Genomic DNA, 25,274 nt, shown 5'->3' with positions numbered 1-25,274 from the left:
AGACACTGACTGGCTTTCAGAGGACACAGGATCACTGTGAATGCCAACTGGTCAGGATCATGCTTTGGAGCTACAGGGACTAGGTGTGAGGACCTTAGGTAATTACTCAGCTTCACTGAGCCTCACATTCTCTTCAGTTAAATGGTTGTGATAATATCTGCCTGGTATGAATGATATGAGGATTAGCGGAACTAATCAAAATGCTTAGCCAAAGCGTGGCATATTAAATGCACAGTAAATATTAGTTATCATGGCTGAGAAAATGACACAGAATTACGAAAATAAATTAGATTTCATTGTGTGAAAACACATGATTTGTTCCAGAAAGAGTTCTTCGTGGAGATTAGATAAAGCGTGCAAATAAATGCAATAAAAATCACGGGGACTCTTGACCGGGCAAATGCCTCCAACCAGACAGACCCCGCCCCCTCCGGTTTCCTCCCGGGCCCGCCCCTCGAGCCCGGCTCGCTCACGCTCACCCCGACGCGCCTGCGCAGGGTGGCCGCCCGCGGAGGCGATGAGGGTGCTGGTGCGACGCTGCTGGGGGCCCCGGCCCGTGGGAGGCGGCGCGGGCCGGGGGCCGAGCCCCCAGTGGCGAGCGCTGGCCGGGCTCAGCGGGTGCCCCGGCGGGGAGGACGGCCGGGGCACCCGAGTCCGCGAGAAGCCGCCCTGGCGGGTGCTCTTCTTCGGCACCGACCAGTTCTCCCGCGAGGCGCTGCGGGCGCTGCACGCCGCCAGGTACCGGGCGGGGCTTGCGGCGGGGGTGGGGGGCTGCCGAGGGCGCCGGGGTCCAGCCTCTGCAGCGGGCCCTACAGTCTGGACTGCGGTGGGGGAAAGAGCGGCGCCCCAGGCGGGTGCGCCCGGATCGCGGCGAATCCGGCGCCCGGAAGTTGCGCCGCACCCGCCCGGGACTGTCCGGTCTACACCCCGCACTCCGGGCCGGGGCTGTCGTTCTCCGAGCGCTACCCGCTCTGCGGCCATCACTTCCGTCCGGCCCGGCCACCTGCCTGCCTGTTGGCGCGTGGAGAAATCGGAGCTCAGAGAGGTTAAGCGATTGCCTAAGGTCATCGTCTGAGCTCCTGGGACTAAAATGGAGTGACTTCAAAGCCCTCCCCTTTCCACTTCCTCGGATTCATCTCAGCTGTACCCTCAAGTCCCTTGGGCTTCTTCACGGGCGCAGGCATCCCCTTGCACACCCCTGTCTTATTCCTTTGCTCCCCACCCCCTTCCTGTATACAACTGGACCTATTATCTAGGGCTGAAATGAGGACATAGTCCACAAAGCAGGTTCAGATGAGTAAACATATAAAGCAGAACTCTTAGGTATATATTTAGTATTTTTTAAATTTAACAAATATTGTTTACTAGGAAAGAAAATAATTGCGATCCAGCCTGTCCTCGAAGTTCATGATATGTGGTGGCTATTCCCCTATATACTACTCCATTTCATATTTCCCTGCTCCGTTTTTTCCTGATGTATCCAGCCCCCTCCCCCCCGCCCCCCCCCCTCATTTCTGGCATCTCTATCAAGTCTTCCCCACATGCACTTCACAGCAGCCCCTCATATTGACTCCCTCCTCAATCCCCTTGCATCATATTTCTCCCTTCACACACACCCCTTGAAACACTCCCTTCACACATGCTCCCTTTGCATACCCTACATCAGTGGTCGGCAAACTCATTAGTCAACAGAGCCAAATATCAACAGTACAACGATTGAAATTTCTTTTGAGAGCCAAATTTTTTAAACTTAAACTTCTTATAACACCACTACTTCAAAATAGACTCATCCAGGCCGTGGTATTTTGTGGAAGAGCCACACTCAAGGGGCCAAAGAGCCGCATGTGGCTCGCGAGCCTTGCCGACCACCGCCGGCCCTACATAATGTACTCTCCGCATGCTGTTTTCCCCATATTGCCTCCCACATCTCTTACTGCACGTATCCTGGCCCTTCTGCTGACACTTCACTTGGTGGCTCCACTTCTCCTGCTCTTTTGGGGCCCTCTGTATACTCCTCATGACTCCTCAACATGTGATGCAGTACCTGCTAAATAAACCAATGAACAGCCCCTCCGGGCACTGGAATACTATGCAGCAGATAGAAAGAATGAGGTAGTGCTGTATGTACTGTCATGAAATGATGCCCAAGAAATACATGCTTGTTTTTCCCCCAAGTATTTATCCCCCAGTTCCTCCCTGCAGAGACAGTCACTGTTTTTAGTTTCTTGTTATAGAAATGTTCGTTGCATAAATTAGCAAATGTATAATTAACCCATCTTTTCCAAAAGACTCCCACAATAGCATATATAGTGTTAAAAGTGAAAAACAAAACATGGAGCAGCATATGTACTATCCCAATTGTTTAAAATGTCTGTACTACATATGCTTCTGTATATTTCTAGAGCCATGCTGATCCAAACAGTAGTCACTAGCCTCGTGTAGCTCTTCAAACTTAAAATAATTAAAATTAATTGAAAAGTGAAAACTCAGTCTCTCAGTTGCTCATGAATGTAATCATAAAAATACTGAGAGGTGGGTGAAATAGTTTAATACTGTCATTGTCTTAATACTGTCCTATTTTCTTCCAATCTTTACAATTTAGGGAAAACAAAGAAGAAGAGTTAATCGAGAAACTAGAGGTGGTCACAGTGCCTTCCCCATCGCCAAAAGGACTCCCAGTGAAGCAATATGCTGTCCAAGCTCAGCTGCCCGTGTATGAGTGGCCAGATGTGGGATCTGGAGAATATGATGTGGGAGTGGTCGCTTCATTTGGCCGACTTTTGAGTGAGGCTCTTATTCTTAAATTTCCCTAGTAAGTTTTATTTATAAGGAAATATAGTAGAGAGACCTTGGTCTTTATGTATGGACCTGGTATCTACAAAATGCAATAATTTGAACTCTTAATTCCTCTTGCTTTAGTATTTTCTCTTAAAATAAAACATTTTATTAATAGCATGACTTGTTAAAATGTATGATGTTTTTTCACTCACCCTCATTTAAATTTTATACATAAGCTCCCTAACCGCTGTGGCTAGGTGGTTGGCAGCAACCCATGCACCAGGAGGTCAGCAGGGTATTTCCTGTCAGGGCTGTGGGCTCCATCCCCAGCAGGGGGCGTGCAGGAGGCCACAAAAATGTTGATGTTTCTCATCTCAGCAGATGGGACCTCCAGCCTTCTGGTTGCTTAGTCCCCAAACCTTGGAGTCATTCTTAATTCCTTATCTCCCACCACACGTTTAATCCATCTGGAAATCCTACTGGCTCTGCCTTTGAAATCTGTCTAGAATCTGTTTCTCATCATTTCCACTGTGGCCACTCACCTGTTGTACTGCAGTAGCTTCCTCATTGGCTTCTACTTTTGTTGTTGGCCCTCTCACTTTTTTACCAACCCAGCAGCCAAAATGATCCTTTTAAAGCATACGTCAGATCAATCACTGCTCAACGTTCTCTGGTGGTTTTCCATCTCATTCAAAAGTTAAAGGCCTATGAGGACCCGCTTACTTGGTTTGGTTTCCTGCTGGCTCTCTGGCCTCATTTCCTCATACTATTCCTCACGTTTACTCCACTCCCGCCATACTAGCCTCCCTGCTGTGCCTTGAACTGGCCAACATTTACCTTCCTCAAACCTTTGTAGTGTTCCCTCTGCGTGGAAAGCTTTTCTTCCATAGATCCGCATGGCTGTGCCTTTTCCTTCTCATGTTTCTGCCCAGTGTCTTCTGACTGGTAAAACCTTTTAAACCACTATTAAAATTGTAATCTCCCACCCAATAGTCTTATTCCCGTCTCTGCTTTATTTTTCTCCATAGCCCTTAGCACCACTGACAAACTTTTTACATATTCTGTTTTTCATTGCTTATCTTCCACTCCTCACACTGTCACATCAGCTCCCTGAGGGCAGGTTTGGTTCACTGTTGCTTGTATCCGCAGTACTTAGCACATTGCCAGCACATGCATTATGCCCAGTTAATATTTGTTGAATGAGTAAGACTGAGCTGAAGAGTGAAACTTATAAGACTCATATTCACACATTCTCAAGTGCATACTCATGCTGATGGAAACATTAAACTAATGACAGATTAGCACATTATTTAAATTGCTCATTAATGGGTGATAGGAGTATTGGGATAAACAGTGAAGGTGATGGTACCAAAAGAAGCTTGTTTTAGGCATCTATATGCAAACCAAGAGAAGTGAGGGTAATTAATTAACTAAACTATCTGAGATGCATGACAGGGTTTGAGTGGTTCTCATATAGTGAAAAAAAAAAAAAAAAGCATTTTTTGTTTAAAAACTTCCAGACATCATGAGCTGTTGTGCAACATCTTGTAACAATGAATAGTTGTTCTTGCTCTGTTTTTAACTGAGTTTCATTGGTCTCTTATAGTAGAGTGAATTTAGCTCTGGCTCCCTTTTCTGGTGGTACAAGACTAGATTCAACTGTTAGTTTTTCAAAATTTTTGGGAAGGTTTAATGATAAAGATAGCGTATTAGTTTAGATAGCAGTAACTAAATGGCACAACCCACTTCCATACTAATTTCTGCCTTTTCTAACTCAGTGGCATATTGAATGTCCACCCCAGTTGCCTCCCAAGGTGGCGTGGCCCAGCCCCTATAATCCATACTGTGCTTCATGGAGACACAATTACTGGAGTAACAATTATGCAAATCAGACCTAAAAGGTAAGAGCTTATTTTATTTTCTTGAGATTTTTTTTGGTGATTTTGAATGTTGCTATCAGTCCATTGGAAGGGCTGGGTATGGATGAATGGATGATGCTCTAATTTCTCCAACTCCAGAATCCTTCCTTTGCTTTTATAGTCTTTCTGTTTTTTCCTGGTTTCTAACATAAGCCATGTGTTTTGGTATTTATGCCCTTGTGAAATTTTTAACATGTTAATTGAAATAAATTATATTATTAGCAACTGGATTTTTATAAAAGATGTTATGGAAATGAGAAATGGATTTTTGTATAGTAGTTGCTATGAATCTCGGTTCTACTGGCCCTGGTTTCTATAATAAAACGATGGTCAAAATGTTTTGGAACCTGACATAAGAATATATTGTATACCAATAATTTTTTAAACATTTAATTTTTTATTATACCTGCAGTCTAAGAAATAATTATTTAAAACTGCTTCAGGAATGTATTAAGACTCTGCCAATTGTCACCTTATGTCCCCATAGAAACTAATAATTCACAAGTTCAGAAGACCAATTCAATATCTGGGATTTGCTTTAATTCAGAAAAAGGGTGGGGGGAGATGACAAGAGTGTCAAAACTTTGATAATTCTAAAATTTGGGTAATGTATATATGGTGATTCATTAGACTATTCACTGTTTTTGTGAATGTGATTTTTCATAATAAATATTTTACTAAAACTTATAGGTAAAAAATAGAATTAACAGGTCTACAAAGTAAATATTCAAAGAAAAGCATATTTCTAATAAAAACTAATGGCCAGTATTTACAGAGCTTGATGTAAAATATAAGACTTGTGGGAATGCAAATATACTTGTATCTACTTATAATCAACAGTGATTATAATCAAGGCAAAACTCTTGTCCTTTCAGAAAGGAAATATAGAAATAAATAATTAGGAATGTTTTTATTGTACTTCCTTAGAAAAGAAATTCTTTGCTCTATGATTTCATTATACAAATAGAGATTTTTTTCATACTATTTATTAATAGTGATAGAATTATCTATAATTACAATCAAATCCCTGATATGCAACTTTACACTTTTACCCATTAAGAAAAAATAAATTTAAAATCTAAGTACAGGCCAGATTTTACTCACCTTTCTTTCAAACTGACATTTATCTTTGCTAATGGCTAACAGTCAAATTTGTGGCCAAGGTTAAACTATCCTGGTAGTGTGTAAACGCTCATGTAGACAGGCATTTTGATTGAAAGAAACTGTCAGTAACCACATTACTATTTTTGTTTGTAGATTTGATGTAGGTCCAATTCTCAAACAGGAAACCATTCCTGTGCCTCCCAAGAGCACCGCCAAGGAGTTGGAAGTAGTGCTGTCAAGACTGGGTGCCAGCATGGTACAGTTCTCGATATCCCACTGCTTTTATTCATTTAGTAGATTTCCTACGTGGTTATGCTGAGAAGAACAATTTTATGATATGTAGTTTTAATTCTTTAAAAGTGATTTCTATCCCTGACTTCCTAAAAATTAACATGGCATTTGTGGTCTCATGTGTCTTTGAGAATTTACACAGTTTGGGTATTTAATAAAGGTTTTCAAATGACACGCGTGATCTTATGTGGGCCATAGTTTCACAGCGAGGCTCTAGTATCCTTCCCAATTTCACTCTCCTCAGTCTCATCCGAATTTCCTAAGTGACTCGTGGCTTCCCTCCAAGCACTCTGTGCCTGTGTTCCAGTCATTTGCATCCATATGCACTGGAATTCTGCTGGCCCCCAGCTATACATGAACTTCATGGCTTTGTATAGCTCATTGAATCGGTATACAGTAGGGTCTGAGTAAATGCTTAATAACCAAATTAATGATTTTCATATGAACTAGTTAATTTTCTGTAGAAGAAAACTTTCCCCCCAACTATATAGATGGTGTCCTATTCTAGGCACTCACCTTGGAAATGCTACTATAATAGTGGTTGTCATTTATTGAGCACTGACTTGTGTGCCGGGATACTTTATAGACTGATTTTTTTACTTTTCCAACAAACCTTTGAGGTAGCTCTTGCTGGTGACTGTTTTACAGATGATGCCATTGAAGGTCACAGACAAGTAAAATAACTTTTCCACAATGACACAGCTAGTAGGTAGTGGAATTGGGATTTGAATCCAGAGCTGTGTGATCCCAGAATACACTCAGAGGCTCCACTGCCTTCCTCCCTGCAGGGTGAGAGTGTGGATAACTGAGCATAGTCTGTCCTGATCCCGAAAGCTTGCACATCCAGTCAAAGCTCAGCATTCACTGGAAGCACATCAATGACCTGCACTCTACAGAGAGCAACATCTCTACTGAAACCCCACCGAGTAGACACGTGTGCTTACGGCTTGGGCCAGTTTACTATTTACCTGTCACACAGCTTTTAAAGCGATGTGATACTGAGTTGTAATATATTTCTGCTTTTTTTTCTTTTCATCTTGAATATATTGCTCTCCTTTTTTAGCTTATTTCAGTTTTGAAAAATTTGCCTGAAAGTTTGAACAATGGAAGGCAGCAGCCAACTGAGGGGGTGACACATGGTAAGTGAAAGCTACAGAGACTCTTATCCCTTCCATGGGTTCCTTTGTCGGTTTTTTTTCTTTATTGATTTTTAGAGAGATGCAGGAAGGGAGAGAGAGAGAGAGAGAGAGAGATTTGTTGTTCCACTTCTTTACGCATTCATTGGTTGATTTTTAAAAATATATGTTTTTATTGATTTTAGAGAAAGGGAGGGAGAGAAATAGAAACATTGATTGATTGGCTGCCTCCTGCACACCCCCTACTGGGGATCTAGCCCACAACCCAGGCATGTGCCCTGACCAGGAATCGAACCGGACACCTCTTGGTGCATGGGATGATGCTCAACCACTGAGCCACACTGGCCAGGCTAATTGGTTGCTTCTTATATGTACCCTGACTGAGGATTGAACCCACAACCTTGGTGTATCGGGACAACACTCTAACCAACTGAGCTGCCTGGCCAGGGCAAAGGGTTTTGACTTGATAGTATCTGAACACTTTGATTTCTTCATTTGCACATTTCTCTTAATTTTGGCTAAAGATTGAATGCCCACTTGTATGTCCTTTTCTAAAGAATGGTTGGTAAGGTCTCCCTCTCCCTGTTAACATGCAGTTTCATGAAAGATTAGAAATGTCTTCTCTACTCTTTATGTTGAAAAGTATCAAACACAGAGATAAGTTGAAAGATTGACTATTTAACCCAGAGTCAACAATTATTAATTCTTGGCCATATTTTCCTTTGTTTTCTCTAAATGTGTATTTGTTTAGCATGTGTATTTTAATTTTTGCTTAACCATTTGGAAGTATGCATCATGACCTTTTATCCCTAAACACTTCAGCATGCATCATGAAAAATGAACAGTTCCACAATAGCATCTAGTATCCAATCCATATTTAAATTTTCCTATTGTCTAAAAACACATTTTATGCTGTATATTTTTCCAACTGAGATCCAATTGTAATTAGTTGTTATGTCCATTTATTCTCTTTAATCTATAATAATTAATTCCTCCACTATTTTTTGCCTTCCATGTTACTGATTTCTTTTTTTAAAATATATTTATTGATTTCAGAGAGATAAAACATCAATGATGAGAGAGAATCATTGACTGGCGAGCTGCTCCTTCATGCCCCTCAATGCATGACTTACGGCATTTCTTTTTGTCTTGCAAAAGTTTATTTTTATGTAGTCACGTTTATCATCATTTTCTTTAATTGCGTTTGAATTTTGAATTAGAGGATTTTTTTCTACACTTAGGTTATAAAGAAATTTACCCATGTTTTCTTCTAGTACCTGCATGATTTGTTTATTTTTATTTTGCATTATGGAAAATTTCAAACATATACAAAAATTGCGAAAATAATGTAATGAATTAATCTTGTATCTATTATTCAGCATCAATAGTTATCAATTCATGGACATTGAACTTGATATTCATTCTTGCTATTGGCTTTATCTTGTAGCCCCTAAGATTTCTGCTCGTACCAGCTGTATAAAATGGGAGGAACAAAGTTCAGAGGAAATATTCAGACTTCATCGTGCCATTGGAAATATAGTAAGTTGGAAGTCAGAATGCAGTTTTACTTAATTGTGTGTGTACTTCACTTTCAAAATATTTTTATTTAGGAATGAGTCTCATAAACTAAACCTTAAAAATTCTGAAGTTCATTTTTTTTATTGTGGTAAAATATACATAACATAAAATTTACCATTTTAACTACTTTAGGTCAGTAACATTAAATAACCTCTGATCTTTAGTTTGTTCTTGAGAAAATTAGGGCTGATATAATATATATAAAGCATCTATTATGACCAGAGTACAGTATATGACACAGAGGAGGTACTCATTAAATTATATCTGCTATTATTTATTCATTCATTAAACAGAATATTGAAGGCTCATAATATGTCAGGCATTATCCCAGGTACTAGAGATAAAATGATGTGGGAAGACAACAAATAAGCAAATAAATAAAAATATCAGATAGTGTGATAAGTTCTTTGATGAAAATTTTAAAAGGATAAACTAACTGGAGGTTATTTTAGATTGGCTAGATGGGGAAGACCTCTCTGAACTAACATTTAAGTTGAGATCTGAAAAACAATAAGGAGCCAGCCATGCCAGGATCAGTAAAAGAGCATTCCAAGCAGAGGCAAAACCAGATAAAGACATTACAAGAAAAGTAAACTAAAAATCAATATCCCTTATGAATATAGAGGCAGAATCCCTCAACATAATTAACATACTGAATAATATTACAATATATGGAAAAGGATTATACACTATGACTAAGTGAGATTTATCCAGGGAATGCAAGGTTGACTCAACATGCAAAAATCAATCAAAGCAACATCATACTAATAGAATAAAGTACAAGAGCCACAGAATTGTCTCAATAGATGCAGGAAAAACATTTGACAAAATCCAGTGTCCTTTTTTTAAATTTTATTTTATTGATTTCAGAGAGGAAGGGAGAGGGAGAGAGAAATAGAAACATCAATGATGAGAATTATTGATCGGCTGCCTCCTACTGGGGATCAAGCCCGCAACCTCGGCATTTGCCCTGACTGTGACCTCCTGGCTCACTCATAGGTCGATCCTCAACCACTGAGTCACCCCGGCCGGGCCAGTGTCCTTAATGATTTAAAAAATGCTCAATAAACTAAGAATAGAAGGGAACTTTCCCAACCTGATAAAGAACATCATCTACCAAAAAACCCACAGTTAACATATTGAATAGTGAAAGACTGAAAGCTTTCCCCCACTAAGATCAGGAGCAAGAGAACTATCACCACTGCTACTCAACAGTGGAGGTAATAGGGCAATTAGGCAAGGAAAAGATACAAGGAACCAGATTGGAAAGGAAGAAGTAAAACTATCTCTATTTGCAGATGACATGATCTTAGATAGAGAAAAACATAAAGAATCCCCCCAAAATGGTAGAGCTAGTAAACAGTAAAGAAGACCTAATAAATAGAAAGACCTCTGTGTTCATAGACTGGAAGACAATATTGTTAAGATGGCACCATTCTTCAAATTGACCTACAGATTCGACACAATTCCTATACAAATCCCAGTTAACTTCTTTGCAGAAATTGACAAGCTGATTCTTAAATTCATACTGAATCTCAGGAAGACCAGAATAGCCAAAAATTATTGATAAAAAGAATAAAGTTGGAGGACTCACACTGCCTAATTTCAACACTTGCTGCAAAGCTACAGTAATCAAAGTGTAGCTTCCATTGCACTTCCAATTCTACACCATTGAGCTGTTTGTCTATGTCTATGTTTAAACAGCTCAATGGTGTAGAATTGGAAGTGCAAAAATAAACCCATACATTTGTGTTCAGTTAGTTTTTTGTAAGGATGCCAAGACAATTTGATAGGGAAAGAATAGTTTTTTCACCACATGGAGTTTGGACAAGTGGATATTCACAATCAAAAGAATTAATTTGGAGTCCTACCTCACACTGTATATAAAAAATGAACTCAAAAATGGATTAGAGACCTAAATGTGGGAGATAAAACTAAAATTCTTGGAAGAAAACAAGGGTAAATTTTAATGACTTTGAATTAGGCAATGGTTCTTAGATATCTTGCCTAAAGGATAAGCAACCAAAATGAAAATAGAGAAATTGGACTTGAAAATTAAAAACTGTTGGGCTCCAACCTGGCCCGGTGGCTCAGTTGGTTGGAGTGTTGTCCTGTACCCCAAAAGGTTGCAGGTTTGATTCTCAGCCGGGGAACATACCTAGGTTGTGGGTTCTATCCCTGACCCAGGCACATATAGGAGGCAACTGATCAATGTTTCTCTAACATCACTGTTTCTCTCTCTCTAAAAATCAATAAAAAAGCATATCCTCAGGTGAAGATTAAAAAATACAGTTGGGCTTCAAAGAACATTCCCCAGAAAATGAAAAGACAACCTATAGATCAGAAGAAAATATTTGTAAAACATACATCTAATAAGGATCTAGTATCCAGATTATATAAAGAACTCTTAAAACTCTACAGCAAAAAGACAAATAACCTGATTAGGAAATGCACAAAGGATCTGACATGTCTCCCAAGAAGACATATAAATTACCAGTAAACCCATGGACACATGATCCACTTCTTTAGTCATTAGGAAAATGCAAATCAAAACTACATTGAAATACCACTTCACACCTACTAGGATCACTATAATTAAAAAACAGACAGTACCAAGTGTTGACACAGATGTGGAGAAATTTGGAACCTTCATACATTGGTGGTGGTGCAGCTGCTGTGAAAAACAATTTGACAGTTCCTCAAAAAGTTAAACATGGAGATATATTACTACATAGTGATCCTATTTCTGCAATTCACCTTTCCTCTACACTGAGAAAAGCTGGTGCTATAACAGAAAGAGCCAGAAGGTGAGATTTAATTCCTAGAGCTGCCATTTACTATGAAGAGCAAAACCCTTATCTTCTGGGGTTTTGCTTCTGCATATTTACCTCTAAAATGGGGTTAATGACCCTGTTCACAGCTGTCAAGATCAAAGGAGATAAACTATGAATTTAAATCCATGCGAACATATAATTTTGACCGTAATGATGGTGGACACCGAAATTACTATATTCTTACCATCCCTTTCCTTTCTGCAATGCTCTGATGATAGATGAAGATAAGCTTTACCTCCTCAAGAATAAAACTGTATTTTTGGGGCCCTGGTGGGTAGCTCATTTGGTTATCGTATGGTCCCAATACACCAAGGTTGTGGGTTTGATCGGTCAGGGCACATGCAAGAAGCAACCAATGAATAAATAAGTGGAACAACATGCTGATGTTTCTCTCAAATCAATTTAAAAAAAGATCTGGCCCTAATCAGTTTGGCTCAGTGGATAGAGCGTCGGCCTGTGGACTGAAAGGTCCCAGGTTTGATTCCGGTCAAGGGCATGTACCTTGGTTGCGAGCACATCCCCAGTAGGAGCTGTGCAGGAGGCAGCTGATCGATGTTTCTCTCTCATTGATGTTTCTAACTCTCTATCCCTCTCCCTTCCTCTCTGTAAAGAAATCAATAAAATATATATATTTTTAAAAAGACCTGTATATTTTTATTATATTCCTAACATATTCATAGCTCTCAGTATATGTAAATCTCTTTTTAGTCAGTAAGCATGTTTCTAAAATATTTTGAGTTCTTTGAAAGAAAAAGATTACACACATGAAAAAACTTCTATTGGAAGCAATATGAGTGAAGCAAAATGTGTCAGCAAGTTATAGAGAGAATACTGTACCAAAGTGTGTCATCTGTAAGAATATGAACACTATGAACTTTTAATATTTTTAAATTTAATGTTCAAATCTTTGCAACCACTTAACTCTTCTAAAAATTAAATGTCTTTAAGGGATCTCATAAAAAGAGCACTGAGCTGAAGATGAAAAAACATAGATTCTGATCCTTGGCTCTGCTACTAACTAGCTGTGTCTAACTTTGGGAAAAATAGCTAATTTCCCTGGGCCTCATTTTCTTTACCTATGAAATAAGATCAAGCTACACAGTCTGAAAATAAACTTCTTTTTAATTCAGAAAATTGAGAGAACTTATTTTCTGGTATGTGTTAATTTTGTTAACATCTTTAAATCAAGTTCTAGGATGTCAGATATATATTATGTGATAAAGGTGGCATTTCACATTGCAGGAAAGGGTGAGATGGATTATCTAGTAAGTAGCACTGGGACAACTGGTTAGCCTTAGAGGACTACCTTTTAAAATCAAAATAAAATCTGGATGGATCAGGGATTTAATTTTTTTACAAACCCCACCAAAGACTGGGGAAAAAAGCACAATTAAATAATTGTATATTATTTAATAATCTTGAACTATAGGATGGGCCTCCTTAAGCATGACATGAACCACTGAAGTTATGAGAGAAAAGACTGATAAATATTACTCCATAAATATAAAAAACTTATGCATGAAAAAAATAGTGTAAAAAGTCAACTAACTGGGAAGATTCATAACACATTCAAGAATTAAAAGGCTAATTTCCTAAAAATATAAAAGGCTTTCACAAATTAATAGGCAAAGATGAACAACTCAGTTTTATTTAAAAAATGGGCAAAGAGCATAAATTGGTAGTTTTCATAAAAAATAAAATTGCAAGTAAATATATGGAATGCTCCTCAGCATCACTAATAAACAACAATAGATTGTCATTTTTTTCTCCTATCAGCATTTTAACAGTGAAATGTTGATGCTTTTTAATCCAGGTAGTCCATTAAAAAAACAATAACTAGCTCAGCTGGTGTGGCTCAGTTGGTTGGGCATCATCCCATGCACCAGGAGGTCACAGGTTTGATTCTTGGTCAGGGCACATTCCCAGGTTGTGAGCTCAATCCCTGTAGGAGGCAGCCAATCAGTGTTTCTCTCTCATCAATGTTTCTATTTCTCCTTATCCCTTCCATTCTCTGAAATCAATAAAAACATATTTTTTTAAAAAGAAGCCATTAATAAAATAAAAAACACAATATCCTCAAATATATATGTATAAAATTCTTCAAATATATAAAAGTCCTCAAACATATATCTAGCAGGCTATTTATTACCACATTTTACAATTTTATATAGCAAAAAATTAAAAATAATGAATATTGATCATAAAGATATTGGTTGTATAAATTATGGTACATTCATAAAATGAAATACTATACAGCAGATAAAAAGAGTGAAATAGATAAGTGTGTACTAATGAAAAGTTGTCTATGATTTATGGTTAAGTAAAAAAAGTTCCTTATAAAACTATGTTCTAGATTTTTAATAATAGAGGCCTGATCCCACAGGGACATCCCCCGGCATTCGGAATCCCCCGAGGGGTCACAGATTGGAGAAGGTGCAGGCCGGGCTGAGGGTCTCCCCACTTCCTCCCCTTTACCCCTGCATGAATTTTGTGCACTGGCCCTCTAGTAAAGATATAAACATTGATTTTAAAATAGTGTTTAATGTTAAGATCTTATAAATTTTGGAGACTGATATAGAAGGTCATGTTTATGTTCTGTTGTGTAAGATTTAGAAACTGAGTTCCCAATTCCTCTGTAATTGGGAGACAAGTCAGACCTGACTGGCACAGAATGGTAGTTAAAAGGTTTGGGGGTTGAGGGCATTTCTTTAATCATCCCTTCTTTAATTATATTTGCAGATTCCGTTACAGACGCTCTGGATGGATAACACCATTAAACTTCTGGATTTGGTAGAAGTTAATAGTTCAGTCCTCACTGGTATTAACTTTTTTTTTTTTAATATTTTATTGATTTTTTACAGAGAGGAAGGGGAAGGGATAAAGAGTTAGAGACATCGATGAGAGAGAAACATCGATCAGCTGCCTCCTGCACACCCCCTACTGGGGATGTGCCCGCAACCAAGGTACATGCCCTTGACCGGAATCGAACCTGGGACCTTTCAGTCCACAGCCGATACTCTATCCACTGAGCCAAACCGGTCAGGGCGGTATTAACTTTTGAATAGCTGACATAGAAAATGTTTTCACTATAATCTATTTGAAAATGTGTCTGTTTTACCATAGGTCACATTTACAAAAAATAGGGATTCTTTTAGTTTGTTTCGATTCAGTAATGATAATATATTACATTCATTTAGTGTCCATTCACATGTATTTTCTCATTTAATCATCATAGGAACCTGGGAAGTAGGCAGAGCAGTGGTACTATCCCATTTTAAGCTCTGTGATTTCCTACACTAAGCTTTTCAGGGGGTGCAATTTCATTCTGGTGAATGTCATAAAGAAAATGTCTGAGCAGCTCAGTGAGATCTTAGGCCAAGGTATGCCATTTCACAATACAGGCCTGTTCTGAGGCCCATCAGTACCCGCCTCCCCCAGTGTGGTGGACTGAAGGAGTGTGAGCCACAGCGGGTGCTGGTGTAGTTAGTTCAGAGTCGGGGTTCCCCAGAAATCTAGGAATTGGTATGTGTTTGATCATGGATGAAGGGGCCAGCTTTTATCCTAAGCCTCCTGTATATTTCTCCATTTGTAGCTAGTTATTTCCCCAAAATGCTCAAAACTTCTGGATTCAGCATTTTTAGGTTGACCTTTGAGGGACTGGGTAAAGGACTCATAGCTTATATGTTTGGAAAGCTTCCGTTTGGGTTCAAGGTACACACAAAATACTGTGGCTCCATCGTAAGTTTGGGTTACAGAGTCAGGTCATCAGCAAATGAGCCCTCTCTAGTATTGGTACTGCCTCCCAAGATGATTGAATCTTTAAGAAGCATAATGAAGTATAATTATCTCGCTCTCTCATGTTCCCACCCCCCTCCATTCTTTAGATCCAAAGTTTACAGGACAGGCTGTTATTCCAGGATCCATAATATACCACAAACAGTCACAAAAACTTCTGGTTTGTTGCAAGGTACATTTCCTTTAGTTTAAAATTATCATACTTGTTTTACTAAATTTATAGTTTGTATCATTTATCATTTTTAGTTGGGACTTCACTGAACTACTTGTCTATCAGATTGAGGCAATGGACAATTTTTCTTAAGAAATAGTAAAATCTCATATAATTTTTTTAAATTGATGAAGTTTTGCCAAGGCATTGTTGTTACTCAAACAATGAAAGAAAATTCAGTAACCATAGTGCTTCTTTTGAAGAAATTTTATATTCTATGTAAACCAATTTAATTAACAAGCTCTTTTTATCTTGTTAATAGGACTATCATAAAAGATAGTCATATCCAAGTATTTAGCTGAACTACAGTGCATGTGTCCTACTTGCTTTTACTATTCAACAGGCACAGAAGGGACAGACACCAAGGCCACTGGCTGGCCCCAGGAGGTTGGCTGTGGGAGCACACTGACCACCAGGGGTAGCTCCTGCATTGAGCGTCTGCCCCCTGGTGGTCAGTGCGCATTGTAAGGACTGGTCATAATGGTCGCTTAGGCTTTTATATATATAGATGGTGTTTTCCTAAGAAGTCTTCCACATTTCTTGCATTTCCTTCATATGGTGTATATGTGAGATGTTTCATGCTCACGAAGGGATGTTTAAAATGTATGATAGATTGATCTGACCTATACAGACTATAGATATAGAACTCCTGTGTCAACCTCCCTTCATGTCTCTTCAACTTATTCTGGAATAACATTGGGTGCATATGTCTTGTCCTTGGCTGGGTCTGTAGTTTGCTCTCATAGAAGAAGCTGGTGTTGTCTGCAGATGTGAGTTTGAGATCCACCAGTTGTGTCACCTCAGACCAATCACTCACATTGGGCATCATTTTTCTCTGTGGATAGTATTGGATTTGTCTACTTTTTAGAGTGGTTGTACTAGGTGTACTGGTTAATAATGCGGATTTTTTTTCAATAGATAGAGTTACACATATGTTGATATATATGCGATTTGATATGTATGCTATTTTGTTGTATTGACAACAAGCTTCAAAACTTCATATGTCAAATTTGCTAAAGGTGTTAACATCATAGATATTTTTACACTTAAAAATGTCAAATTTCGTGCCAAAAAAAAGAGCATTTGTGGGAAGTTTTAATTCATTACTTTATTTTGAAGAAAAGTGCTGCTGAATACTTAGGAAGCTTATGGTGAACATGCTCCATCTCAAGATACTGTGAACACTGGTTTAAATGCTTTAAAAGTGATGATTTTGATGTAAAAGACAAAGACGTCCAGGTCAACCGAAAAAGTTTGAAGACCAACAATTACAAGCATTATTGGATGAAGATTCGTGTCAGACTCAAAAAACAACTTGTAGAAAGATTAAACATTGCTCAGTAAACAATTTCCTATCGTTTACAAGCAATGGGAAAGATTTTAAAGGAAGGAAAATGGGTGCCACATCAACTGAACGAAAGACAAATGGAAAATCGAAAAGACATCAGTAAAATGTTGCTTCAATGGTACGAAAGAAAGTCTTTTTTGCATCAAATTATGACTGGCGATGAAAAGTGGATTTTGAAAATTCCAAACGCACAAAATCATGGGTTGATCCAGGTCAATCATCAACATCGACTGCAAGGCCAAATCGCTTCGGAAAGAAGACAATGCTTTGCGTTGGGTGGGATCAGGAAGGTGTGATTTATTATGAGCTTCTAAAACCAGGTGAAACCATTAATACTGATTGCTACTGACAACAAATAATCAATTTGGACCATGCTTTGATCGTAAAACGACCAGAATATGCCAGAAGACACAGCAAAGTAATTTTGCTTCATGATGATGCACCATCACACACTTCAAAACCAGTTAAAGACACGTTAAAAGATCTTGCCTGGGAAGTATTAACCCACCTGCAGTATTCACCAGACCTTGCTCCTTCAGATTACCACTTGTTCTGATCGATGGCACATGCACTTTCTGAGCAGCACTTCAAAATATACGAAGAAGTAGAAAATTGGGTCTCTGAATGGTTTGCCTCAAAACAAGAAAAGTTCTATTGGGACGGTATCCACAAATTACCTGAAAGAGGTGGAAATGTGTAGCTAGCGATGGACATTACTTTGAATAAAGCACTTTTGATGTTTCTCTTGAAATTATGGTGTTTTATTTGATTACAAAATCCGCTATTATTAACCCCGTACAGCTAGTATTCTAATAACCAGTCATAACAAGAAGCATGGACACACTCTGAAAACTATAAAGCACCATGCAAATATACCTTTTTATCCTGCTCCTCTATGTTTAAATAGGTTTATACAGATCTGTACATTTGTTATCACTCATTGGTAATGAACTTGCAGAGTCAAAGAATCGTACGTGTTACAGTGCTCTTTGCAGCTAAGCATTTAGTAAAAGTGTTTTAGTTGGTTTATTTGTTTTCATGATAAAGTTTTATAAACTAAAATTTACTTCATTTTACTATTACTTCATATTCACTATTTATCTTTTGCCCTTTAGGATGGCTGGATTGGTGTTCGGTCAGTGATGCTCAAGAAAACACTAACAGCTACTGATTTCTACAATGGATATTTGCACCCCTGGCACCAGAAAAATTCCCAAGCTCATCCAAGTCAATGCAGATTTCAGACTCTCAGACTTCCAACAAAGAAGCGGGGGGAGAAAATTGTTGCTATGCAACAGTGCACTAAGTAGTTTAGGAAGAAGATAGATAAGACCTATTACATATTTGTAATTTATTAAAAGCCTTATTCATAAGGAATTACTTTGATTTTCAAGGAATATGACACTGTTGGAGAAGAGAAGATTATTATCCAAAAGATTAATTACCTCACTTCCTGTTTTTTGTTTTACAATAGTTAAAAACTTTTCTAGCCGGGCAATGTGGCTCAGTGGTTGAGCCAAGTGGTCACGGTTCAATTCCTGGTCAGGGCACATGCCCAGGTTGTGGGCTCGATCCCCAGTGTGGGGCATGCGGGAGGCAGCCGATCAATGATTCTCTCTCATCATTGATGTTTCTATCTCTCTCCCTCTTCCTTCCTCTCTGAAATAAATTTAAAAAAAAAAACAACACTTTTATACTTGCCTAACAAAAGAAACTTTAAATAAAAATTTTATTTATGTCAAAGTCAAGGAGATTTTATGTTTCCCTAAGAGCAAGTGCAACTAACTGATATGCATATGTATACTGAAGAGGTTATTTTTTTAAAAAAATGTATCTATTAAATTTTTAAAATTTATGTCCTCATTGACTAGATTTTTAATCAGGAGTAATCTGCATTTCTGATTTTTAGCAAGTAGTAAAGTCAGTTATTTAAATTCCTCTACTATCTAGTTCCCATCGACTAGTAAACAGACAGTAGTAATCTGTCACATTGATCTTTACTGTAAATTCACATTTTACATCTAGGTTTTCTTGAAGTAGGAATATCTTAACACTTTTCAATGTATTTACACAATAAAAATTATTGAGCATCTGGTCTGTGCAAACTCATCTTCTCTGTCTCAGAGAGTCAAGCACTTCTGGAAGAGGATGGGGTACAGTGGCCAGCTATTGAATTTTTATTTGAGGATATTTATATATCAGCTTTTTCTGCCTAGATTCTATCTGTTAAACTCTCCATTAATCATTCAACATTTATTGATTGATAGGGCAATTATATAATGGATCATTTAAAGTAGAATACGTTCATGAGTATAAAAGGAAGTACTTGTAATAATTACTCCTGGACAACAGGCATAAACCAGGTCTCTGCAGGTTATGTGGACACCAGGCACACCAGTTTATATGGACATCCTACTTATTGAACACTTTCTGTGTAACTACTTTTATTCTGGTTGCTGGAGATAAATAGGTTAAATAACATCTTCCGTCTACTGGGGAGGCAAACATAAGCAAATATAATAGTTATAAATGCCATAATGGAGGTATAATGGGAGTGTTCAATCTCCCTCAAGGGAGTCAATGGAGGCTTTCCAGAGAAGATAAAGCAGAATCTGAGTTTCCAAATGATGAGTTCACTGTGCAGACTAAAGCCTGGCAGGGCATCCTAGCATGTGCAGAGGCATAAAAGAACACTCACCGGGAGTTGCTAATGTTCTTAAACTGGGTGGTGGGAGCATGACTGGCTTTTATTATTCTTTAAGCCATAAATTTGCTAGGCATTCTCTTCAATGCAATGGGCTAATTATCTACTTACATGTAAAGCTGGCTGGGAAAAAGCTAACGAATCATGGAAGAGAAACAAATGGCATGTTAAACATGGGGGGAAAGAACATAGTGTTTGGAAGAAACCAGAATTGATATGAACTATGATGATGGAGATGAGACTGAAAGAGCAAAACTAGAAGACCACGTTATGGAGGGCTTTGAAAACAGAATTTGGACCTTTGTCTTGTATGCAAGAGACTCAATCAGGGAAGTCACATAACCAGATCTACGTTTTGGGTAGGTAACTTTGGTCGGGGGTGAAAGGAAGATTGGAAGTAAAAGATCTGTTGGGAAGTTGGAAATGTGAAGGTTTGGGCAACAGCTCCAATTATGGGGAAGGGGGAAGGATTTAAAAGATTTCACTGTGGAAGTGAAAGAACTTGGTTATCACTTGGGAATTACATTCTTACGGAGAGTTTTGACTCCGCCACTGATAGCTCTCTGATCTCTAACACACTGAACATCACTGAACTTTAGTTTCCTCATGTGTGAAACGGGGCTGAAGGTAACAAAACAAACACTCCCAAAGTAGTTTGGAGAGTAATAGACTGTGAAAGTGCTTTTTTGTTTTCAGTTAGTATGTATTACTCCCTGCTCCAGACATTAAGCACATACAATGAAATCCAGAGAGAATGAGCAGCAGTGCCCTCTGGGAGCGTATAGGTGTGTGGTAGTGGTGATTTCTGCAGAGGCTCTAAGGAAGTGCCCATTTGGACACTGCCAGGGGAGTGGGAAAGCCTTCCTGAGGACACAGCTCTGTTGATCAGTCCCTTACTACCTACTGGTTAATGGTCTCAGGTCTGCCACCCCACTTTCTGAGTGGATCCCATCTGGTTTTTTAGCCAATTACCATTGCCCTTACCAGTCAGAATCTCTTAGGCAGACCACCTCTAGTCCTTGGCCAGTCTGAGTCAAGGCCCACCCCAGTCCAGTGATTTCACCTGCACAGAAAACAGCCTAATGCTGAGTACAGGGCTGTGGGTGAGGCATGTGAGCTGGAAAGGAAGTTGGTCAGCATGGTTGGCATACTTAGGAGTATAGGAAATACCTTTCATACATAGGAAATCTTGAGGCAAGAGTGCAAAGCTCATCCCATAGGGGACAGTTTCCCATTCAGGGAGCCTTGAGCCCATCCTGGGACTGGGGGATAAACACCAGGTTTAGTAATGCCATCTTCAAATTGGCAACACATTCTTTGAAAAAGTAAACGGTGCACATCCCAGATAGGCCCCAGGGAACCACATGACTCACTCTGTTCAAGCTCCTATAGAAACCACAATCCAGTGTGACTGAGCAGGACTTATATCTGAACAAAAAGCACCTGGGGTACCTGTTTGATTTTTTTTTAATATTTTAAAATTTTTATTGATGAGAGAAAGGAGAGAGAGAGAGAGAGAGAGAGAAGAGAGAGAGAGAGAGAGAGAGAGAGAGAGAGAGAGAGAGAGAGAGAGAGAGAGAGAGAGGGGGGAGATTTGTTGTTCCACTTATTTATGCATTCACTGGTTGACTTTTGTATGTGCCCTGACTGGGGATCAAACCCGCAACGTTGGCATATTGGGGTGATGCTCTAACCAACTGAGCTACCTGGCCAGGGCTGGGGTACCTGTTTGAAATGTAGATTCCTGGGTTCTACTCCAGGCCATGAATCAGAATCTCTGGATATGAGACTCTGTACTTTGTCACATCCAACAAATGATTTTTATGCCAGAGCAGCAACAGCTTTAAGTAGCTTAAGAGGTGCGCGTGGATCTGATCCATATTCTGGCCCCTAGGTCCAGGGTACTCTCAGGGAAGGTGGGACACAGTCCATTCTGTACTCTGGCTAAAAGGATGTATTTGCAAATACATTCCCTCTTTTGCAAGAAGCTTCTATTTTGGCTCTTGTCACTGAAAAAACATGAGGCTCAAAACAGAATTCAGTTACTCATTATTAATGGGGTGACTCAGGACAAGTTACTTAAAATTTTTAAACTATGATTTCTCAGTTTAAAACCATGGGTAATACCTGACTTGAAGAATAGAAATTCATATGGAATATGCCCATGGAAGTGCCTGGCACATAGTCGACACTCAATGAGTGGAAGCTAATTTTGTCACCAGTCTAAAACTGCCATAATTCCTTCTCTGGGCCTGCAACATATTTCTCCTCTGGATGGCAGCAACTGCTTACTGAGGTACCTTTAGACCAACAGGAGGGAAAGAATTTTAGAGTGGGAAAGGATCTATGATTTAGTAACTCAAAATTTCATTTTAGAGGTGATGAAACAGGGATCCAGCAACAGCTGGCTAGTGAAATATTAAGATTAACTAGGAGATTATAGATTTTGTTTAAAAGGATTTTACTCATGGTTTGGTTTGGGAGAGAAAAGAAATGTTTCTGAGCATAAAAAGCAGCTGAGAATGGTTGCCAAAAAGAATGCTTGTTGTTTTTATACTTTATATTTTAGGCAGTAAAACTTATTTTCACTCTTTTCCTTTATATTAATCAAACAGTTTCAAGGTAAAAATATACTATTTTGAGAGGCAGAGTCCTTGATTCAACAAATATGGTGTGATCCCTGGCCCTGCCACTGAATAAGCCCAGGCTAGTTACCACTCTCTGAATCTGTTCCCCTATCTATGAAATGAAAATTGTACCTACTTTGCAAAGGTTGCCATGAGGATTAGAAATAACATATGTAAATGCATCTAGCCAGGTCCAAGCACACAGTAAGTTCTCAATACCATTATTATTAGCTAACATTTTATGAGTTCTGGCTATGTTTGTGAGGACTCAACCTGAACTATCTCACTTTATCCTTACACTAACCCTCTGAGCCAGGTACTGTTATTGATCCTTGCTTTTCCAGAACATTACATTGCTCATAAGTGGAGTTGGAGTTCACACTCCAGTAGTCTGACACCCGTCTATGGTCCTAATCCTGGACTAGCCTGCCTCTATTGGCAAGTGTTTTTATCCCTGACCAGAGGATTTAATGTGTTAGGCTTTATTGCTCAGAACCAAAGACATGGGAGCACATTTTAATTTATACACAGGCATTGTGCTAGACTATTTCAAAACAATTGTTGCGTTTTAGTTACTGTTCAACCGCTGTCTTTATTACCTCTAAGGATTCATAGTTTTCTAGAACTCTACATATTTATTTTGCAGTATATTGGTACAGCTCTTACGTTGCAGGGTTCTATATTGCTGCTCTTCTTTAAAGGTAGATGATCTCATGCTAGGTCGATGAGATGCTAGGTCGACAGATGGAACCTTTGCTTAGGAACTTCCATTTTGAAAAGTTAATAATGGACAAACATTAACTTATTCATTAAGTTAAAATACTTTTTTTCATTGAAGAGGCTTTAAAAAAAAAATCCTCACCAGAGGATATGTATATTGATTTTAGAGGTAGACGGGCAGGGGGCAAAGAGAGACAGAGAGAAAAATGTCGATCAGTTGCCTCCCACATGTGCCTGACGGGGATTGAACCTGAAACCTAGGTATGTGCCCTGACCAGGAATCAAACCTGTAACCTTTTGATGCACCGGAAGCCTTCCAACCAACGGAGCCACCCAGCCTGGGCAAGAGGCATTTTTGTGATGCTTTTTAAAAGTTTATTGGAAAGGGAGAGGCAGTAGTGGAGGATTACCAGAGAGAAGCAACTTTGAGGGAAGGCTATTGTAAAGAGTCTATAATATATCTCTCATAAATATATAAAATCTAAAATCTTAGAATTGGGAAGAACTTAGAGATCATTTAAGTCTAACCTTGGACTCATTTTATAGAGAAGGAAATCACCCCCAGAGAGGGGAAGTGTCAGATTTCTTAACTCTCAAATGATAATAAATTATTAATTATAAATAACTAACTATAACTTGTTTGATAGGATCTTTCGGTAGCAAGCTGCAGAAGAGTCATATTTGTGTCTGTCTTGGGCAGTTCCAGAATCCCCACTCCATGTCTGATCCCTATAATTCAGTGTGGTATGTGTTTGACACAGACTTGGTCTGGCAGTGAGGAAACAACATTCATTTTCAGTCTTGGGTGTCAGCATAATTTGGTATAATACACTACAGTCAATTGTACCCTGAGAAGCTTTAAAAGGATGGTATTCCAAGAGTTGGTATTAGTGTGAAAAAGTAAGTGTTTTGCTCCTCTTTCACTTTTTCACACATCCACGGTTCTTGGGGGTAAAATAAGGGTAAAACACTCAGGTGGGCCAAGGGAGGGAGGCACTTTGATGGTGGGAAGAGCATATACAAACGCCTAGAGGTCTGAGACTTCATAGAGTGCTCAGGACCCTTTGAGAGAGCCAGACCTACTCTAACCTGTGCACCTTGGACTTTAGCTTCAAAAGAGTGGGGGCCTGGCTGGTGTGGCTAAGTGGTTGAGCACTGACCCATGAACCAGGAGGTCACAGTCCAATTCCCTAATCAGGGCACATGCCCAGGTTTCGGGCTTGATCTCCAGTAGGGGGCGGCCCATAGATGATTCTCTCTCATCATTGATGTTTCTATCTCTCTCTCTCCCTCTCCCTTCCTCTCTGAAATCAATAAAAACTATTTTTTTAAAAGATAGTGGTGGCCGAAACCGGTTTGGCTCAGTGGATAGAGCGTCAGCCTGCGGACTGAATGGTCCCAGGTTTGATTCCGGTCAAGGGCATGTACCTTGGTTGCGGGCACGTCCCCAGTAGGGGGTGTGCAAGAGGCAGCTGATTGATGTTTCTAACTCTCTATCTCTCTCCCTTCCTCTCTGTAAAAAATCAATAAAATATATTTAAAAAAAAGATAGTGGTGAACTATTGAAGGATTTAGAACAGGGTTTAGGGCAGGATTTAAAGCATGAATATAGTTGTTTTTAAGTATTTGTATCACACAGTAACATCTGCATACCTTATATAAATTCAAATACTAAATCTAAAAGCCAAAGTTCTCCTTTACTACTCCTTACACCCCCAGTTTCTCCTCAGAGGTAACCACTGTTCCGTTTGTTGTGTATACATGCATTCAAGATATATTTAGGATTATTTTGCATGTGTGTTTTAAAACAAATATCCTGTCAAGAGATCAATTTGAGGGCTAGAGCATGGGTTTAGGCAATTCTGACAGCCAGCTGGCCATCTGTTTACTTTGTTTGGTATTTGCAGGGTATTTTATGAACATTCCAGTTTTTAAATGAAATTCTCACACAGTGATTGGTGCTGTGGGAACCACCTGGCAGACCCCAGGCACGACAGCTGCAAACCCTCACAGCCTTAAACACCAGGTCTGTCTGTACTGTGGCCTGCCCTGGATCAAAAAGTTTGTGCTCTGCAGTTGTGCAATTACAGGACAGCTGGAACTCACAGATATTAAATGTTCCTCATTCGGATTAGGGAATGGAAAATGTGCTTGCCATGCACTCTGGAGTAACTGAGGGTCCAAACATGACCGCGGGGTCCTTTTGTAAGGGAAACAAAACATTTTGAG

The 25,274-nt window shown here is 39.2% G+C and overlaps 1 protein-coding gene across 4 annotated transcripts; it reads left to right on the top strand.

Moving 5' to 3' along the window:
- The first annotated feature begins 496 nt into the window (after positions 1 to 496).
- On the top strand, positions 497 to 19,415 carry MTFMT (mitochondrial methionyl-tRNA formyltransferase). 4 transcript variants are annotated; one of them, XM_079768559.1, is made up of 9 exons: positions 497 to 738; positions 2,603 to 2,812; positions 4,581 to 4,679; positions 5,955 to 6,057; positions 7,156 to 7,231; positions 8,676 to 8,767; positions 14,380 to 14,458; positions 15,525 to 15,607; positions 18,110 to 19,414. In XM_079768559.1, the coding sequence occupies exons 1-9, from the start codon at positions 518 to 520 to the stop codon at positions 18,302 to 18,304; spliced, it is 1,158 nt and encodes a 385-aa protein (XP_079624685.1). In that variant the 5' UTR covers positions 497 to 517; the 3' UTR covers positions 18,305 to 19,414. The 4 variants fall into 4 exon arrangements, with proteins under 4 accessions (XP_079624685.1, XP_079624684.1, XP_079624687.1 ...); XM_079768558.1 differs by having other exon boundaries at positions 4,557 to 4,679; positions 18,110 to 19,413; XM_079768561.1 differs by lacking the exon at positions 15,525 to 15,607 and having other exon boundaries at positions 4,557 to 4,679; positions 18,110 to 18,238.
- Positions 19,416 to 25,274: the final 5,859 nt, after the last annotated feature.

Source organism: Cnephaeus nilssonii (genome assembly GCF_951640355.1).
Source record: "Cnephaeus nilssonii genome assembly, chromosome: 4".
NCBI classification, from domain to species: Eukaryota; Metazoa; Chordata; class Mammalia; order Chiroptera; family Vespertilionidae; genus Cnephaeus; species Cnephaeus nilssonii.
This window is presented reverse-complemented; position numbering and strand designations above follow the sequence as displayed.